The sequence below is a fragment of the Aplysia californica genome, unplaced genomic scaffold (genome assembly GCF_000002075.1).
Source record: "Aplysia californica isolate F4 #8 unplaced genomic scaffold, AplCal3.0 scaffold00948, whole genome shotgun sequence".
In the NCBI taxonomy this organism is placed as follows: Eukaryota; Metazoa; Mollusca; class Gastropoda; order Aplysiida; family Aplysiidae; genus Aplysia; species Aplysia californica.
This window is the reverse complement of record NW_004798218.1, coordinates 44,054-50,272: the sequence shown is the minus strand read 5'-3', so window position 1 is coordinate 50,272 and position 6,219 is coordinate 44,054. Positions and strand designations below refer to the sequence as shown.

The window sequence follows — 6,219 nt, the reverse complement described above, 5'->3', positions numbered from 1 at the left end:
GATATCTTGACAACGACTTCAAAAATATTATAATGGCTTTGATAGATATCTTGACAACGACTTCAAAAATATTATAATGGCTTTGATAGATGTCTTGACAATGACTCCAAAAATATTATAATGGCTTTGATAGATATCTTGACAACGACTTCAAAAATATTATAATGGCTTTGATAGATGTCTTGACAACGACTCCAAAAATATTATAATGGCTTTGATAGATATCTTGACAACGACTCCAAAAATATTATAATGGCTTTGATAGATGTCTTGACAACGACTCCAAAAATATTATAATGGCTTTGATAGATATCTTGACAAATAGAGCATTCGCCTCCTGACCTCATGGTCTTAGTAATTCAAAACGGCAAAAAAATGTAAGATAGAACTTGGTAAATCTGAGGTAGCGATTTGCTGTCAGTGCCAAGCGAGGCCTGGTTTTTCATTCCTTTCACTTTCAAGGAGAAGAAATGCCAGCTTTCGTCTCAACCGATCCCTGTAAGTGGAAGAAACTGTTCCAACATCCCCCACAACCAAGTATTTTATTGTATGTGAAACAACGCTCGGGCACACAGGCAAGCTTTACATGGAAACTCATTCAATAGAATGGAGGTGAAATATTTTGCCACCTACACACCTTCTACGAGAAAGCTTCTTAATTTGGAAATATGATTTGAAACAGAGGCTCTCTGAATCAAGAGACCAAATGCTCACTCATAAAACAAAGGACGGCAACACTTGCTCAGTTGATGGATCAAAAACCCCCCAGCATGCGGAGAGGGAAGATAGCAGCAGCCGCCAGCTCAACGCACGCCGAGATGTCGCAGCGAGTTGCCCCACAATGATGGCCTTATGTGTCATCCAATTATTTCTCTACACCAGCAGTTTGCTCATTTCTAACAGAACAATTCTTTTCTATTTATTCTCGTTTGTTGTTTGTGTGTTTGTTTGTTGTTGGGTTTTTTCTTTTTCATTTGACAATTTTAGTTTTGATTCACATGATTCTTTCATTGTTGCACTACAGGGCTTACATCTGGCTTTCTTTGTAGCCAAAACCCCTTTTACTTCTTACCTTGATACACTTCTCATGCATTTAGCCTCTTTCTTTCTCCAATTCAAGCATAATTTCTATTTGAAACTGCTACATGGCATTTGAATGTCCTATGTGTTACATTTGAGATCTCAAAGTTTCCATTTGAACCGGCTATTATTATAGGACTGTTAATGACGTCATGTAGCCTATATTTGGACTTCTTTGGTGTAATTTGGTCTTTCAATGTGGCATTTGAATTTGTTCTATACTATCACGACATCCCTAAATCATTCTCCATGTGTGTAATATCATCCCTACGTCACTAGCACTGTCACTACATCCCTAATACAATCGCTATGTCACCAATACTTTCACTACGGTACATCCCTAATACAATCACTATGTCACCAATACTTTCACTACGGTATCACTAATACAATCACTATGTCACCAATACTTTCACTACGGTACATCACTAATACAATCACTATGTCACCAATACTTTCACTACGGTACATCACTAATACAATCACTATGTCACCAATACTTTCACTACGGTACATCACTAATACAATCACTATGTCACCAATACTTTCACTATGGTACATCACTAATACAATCACTATGTCAATAATACTTTCACTACACCCCTAACACTATCACTACGTCACTAATACTTTCACTATATCCCTAACACTATCACTATGTCACTAATACTACCATTACATCTGTAATACTATCACTATGTCACTAATACTATCACGACATCCCTAATACCATAACTATGTCACTAAATACTATCACTCTCACCATACACTCTCACAAACACACACTCTCACAAACACACACTCTCACAAACACACACTCTCACAAACACACACTCTCACAAACATACACTCTCACAAACATACACTCTCACAAACATACACTGTCACAAACACACACTCTCACAAACATACATTCTCACAAACATACACTGTCACAAACATACACTGTCACAAACACACACTCTCACAAACATACACTCTCAAAAACATACATTCTCACAAACATACACTCTCACAAACACACACTCTCACAAACACACACTCTCACAAACATACACTGTCACAAACATACACTGTCACAAATATACGTACGTACGATACACTGTCACATTAATACGTACGTACGATACACTGTCACAAATATACGTACGATACAGTTGGGATCCTCCATGCTCTCGCAGACGTCTGAGACTTCCTCCCGGCCCCCCGCTCCAGCCTCCTGCTCGGAACTGTCCCCGGAATTCTGGGAAGGGTCCTGACCTTGTGTGGCACCAGAGTCGTGACCTTGACCTGGCTGTGGCACAAAGGTGAGCACTGCCACAGGGTAGCGGTCCCTGGGTACGTCTCCCAGGCTCTCGCTGCTCACAGACTCCGGCAGCCGGTCACAGATCTCGTGCTCTCCTGGCTCCAGATACCTGCAGCAAACACGATACCTTCAGATACCTGCAGCAAACAGGATACCTGCAGCAAACACGATACCTTCAGATACCTGCAGCAAACAGGATACCTTCAGATACCTGCCGCAAACACGATACCTGCAGCAAACACGATATCTTCAGATACCTGCAGCAAACAGGATACCTTCAGATACTTGCAGCAAACAGGATACCTGCAGATACCTGCAGCAAACACAACCCTTCACTTTCTCCTTCATAATGTAAGAACACGGACTCAGAGAAAAAGAAAAGAAAGAAAGGAACTATTTTTCCAAAGACCAACGTCAGAATATTTGTCTTATTGCCAGATTGTCACGTCAGAATATTTATCTTATTGCCAGATTGTCACGTCAGAATATTTGTCTTATTACCAGATTGTCACGGCATTTAAAATGGGGGCTCTGTGAACTTTTCTATGGGGGCTCTGTGAACTTTTCTGCCAATACCAGCACTGAACCACACACACACACATACACACACACACATACATACACACACAAACTGAACCACACACACACACACACACACACACACACATACGTACACACATATACAAACACACATACACACACAAACTGAATCACACATACACACACATACACATACATACAAACTGAACCACACCTACAGACACATACACACACACATACACACACACATACATACACACATACATACACACACATACACACCACCTGAACCACACATACACACACATACACACACACACACACACACATACATACACACACATACACACATAATCACACATACACATACACACACACACACACATACTGAACCACTTGGGCCTATTTGAAACAGTTTCTCAGCAAATTCCAAACAAAACAAGCAAAAACAGCACCAGCATACATAATATATTCTATAAATAGGAAACCTGCTGGAAATCTAGACCCATTCAAGGAGAGAATAAAATGCATGTGAATCTTGGAGCAAATGGTTTGCTTACTTGACAGAAGGACAACTTACTGCAGCTGTGTGCTGTGAAGGGCCTCCAGCTGTCGATACATCTCACAGCTCAAATCTCGGCAGGCCCGCCGTACCTCTGTGCCGGGCTTCAGAATCAAGTCGTGAAGCGGGTTGATCCGAGGACCCCATAAAATAACAACTTCACAAGGACAAAGGCTAGACAGGACCGCTCTCAGCCCATCTGTAGAGGGAAAGACACAACCTGAAAGGCCCGCAAGGAACAATTTACAAGTAGTACTTTTTCCTTCTTACACATATATCAATATGTTTTCATAGGCTATTACTTTTTCCTCCTCACACATAGCAATATAATGTTTTAGTATTACTTTTTCCTTCTTACACATATATCAATATGTTTTAGTAGGCTATTACTTTTTCCTCCTCACACATAGCAATATAATGTTTTAGTATTACTTTTTCCTCCTCACACATAGCAATATAATGTTTTAGTATTACTTTTTCCTTCTTACACATAGCAATATAATGTTTTAGTAGGCTATTACTTTCTCCTTCTTACACATAGCAATATAATGTTTTAGTATTACTTTTTCCTCCTCACACATAGCAATATAATGTTTTAGTATTACTTTTTCCTCCTCACACATAGCAATATAATGTTTTAGTAGGCTATTACTTTTTCTTTCTTACACATATATCAATATGTTTTAGTATTACTTTTTTTTAAAGCTCAGAAGAAGAGAGCAAAAACAAAGGTGAGAACAAAGCATGTACCATGTAGCCTATGTAGCCTATCGTTAAAGCATGTACCATGTAGCCTATGTAGCCTATCGTTAAAGCATGTACCATGTAGCCTATGTAGCCTATCGTTAAAGCATGTACCATGTAGCCTATCGTTAAAGCATGTACCATGTAGCCTATCGTTAAAGCATGTACCATGTAGCCTATCGTTAAAGCATGTACCATGTAGCCTATCGTTAAAGCATGTACCATGTAGCCTATCGTTAAAGCATGTACCATGTAGTCTATCGTTAAAGCATGTACCATGTAGCCTATCGTTAAAGCATGTACCATGTAGCCTATCGTTAAAGCATGTACCATGTAGCCTATCGTTAAAGCATGTACCATGTAGCCTATCGTTAAAGCATGTACCATGTAGCCTATCGTTAAAGCAAGACCAAGCAGCCTATCGTTAAAGCATGTACCATGCAGCCTATCGTTGAAGCATCATTGCCTTTCTCACCCTGCACCAGGGTAGAGGCCACGCACAAACACTTTCTCACCCTGCACCAGGGTATAGGCCACGAACAAACACTTTCTCACCCTGCACCAGGGTAGAGGCCACGGACAAACACTTTCTCACCCTGCACCAGGGTATAGGCCACGGACAAACACTTTCTCACCCTGAACCAGGGTATAGGCCACGGACAAACACTTTCTCACCCTGCACTAGGGTATAGGCCACGGACAAACACTTTCTCAAATATTTCTATCAGGATGTACAGCCTAAATAGTTCTATAAGACAGGATGTATGGCCTAAATAGTTCTATAAGACAGGATGTACGGCCTAAATAGTTCTATAAGACAGGATGTATGGCCCAAATAGTTCTATAAGACAGGATGAACGGCCTAAATAGTTCTATAAGACAGGATGTATGGCCTAAATAGTTCTATAAGACAGGATGAACGGCCTAAATAGTTCTATAAGACAGGATGAACGGCCTAAATAGTTCTATAAGACAGGATGTATGGCCTAAATAGTTCTATAAGACAGGATGTACGGCCTAAATAGTTCTATAAGACAGGATGAACGGCCTAAATAGTTCTATAAGACAGGATGTACGGCCTAAATAGTTCTATAAGACAGGATGTACGGCCTAAATAGTTCTATAAGACAGGATGTATGGCCTAAATAGTTCTATAAGACAGGATGTACGGCCTAAATAGTTCTATAACTCTTTCAGTACGCTAGAGATTCCACAATTTTATGCACCCAGGGGGTGAACGGCTACAAATCTGTCCTCAGAGAAATTCGCGCGCGCAACCCGCAAGTTGCGCACGCAATTTTTGGCCTCAGCGCAACTTTAGGCCTCAGCGCAACTTTTGCGCAACTTTTGCGCAACTTTTGCCATTTTCGTGAATTCGCGAATTTTAGGCAATTTTCAGCAAAAGTTGGAAAAATAATAATTTAATTTCGGTAAAAATAACTGAAATTTTCTTCCTCTACTAAAAATAGCGACGAGAAGGGGGACAGTTCGTACCTGAAATTAGATTTGCCACTTCTTTTGCACTTTGCACTACGTGGATGAGATCGGGTCGGGATGATCGCCCGACTCTTTGCCTGAAAACAATGCCGCGTTTGTTTTTGAGGCAACGACTCACGAGTCGGGCGCGATCGATTTGTGCCACGATAGCCACTTTGCGCCATCAGTCTGTCGAGCAAACCGACCCGTCCCGACTTGACCCCCCCAATAGTCCTATTTGGACTGAATCATCTTCTACTTCTTCTAGATCTAGCTAAATCTAGACTGTAGATCTAGATGTCTATAGAGTAAACTCAATCGTAAACACGATCGTCTGATTACTTAGCTTGCTTGGTTCCGTAGCACCAGGTAGATAGATCTAGTATAAAAATTTGTGAAAGACTTAGTCTTAGGCCAGGAGGCTAGATCTAGACATGGATCGATTCATCCAGAAAACCCCTAAAGGGGTCGTTCAAATAATAATCTTACACCTGGAAAAAGGCCTGAAGGG

General features: G+C 40.6%; 1 protein-coding gene across 1 annotated transcript in view; it reads right to left on the bottom strand.

Annotated features, from left to right (window-relative positions):
• LOC101860534 overlaps positions 1-6,219 on the bottom strand; it is a gene marked incomplete in the record, with an annotated part of 20,238 nt that overhangs the window by 6,706 nt on the left and 7,313 nt on the right. Inside the window, 2 exon segments of the mRNA XM_013089421.2 lie at positions 2,231-2,495; positions 3,507-3,708. Coding sequence (XP_012944875.1) covers positions 2,231-2,495; positions 3,507-3,708 — 467 coding nt within the window.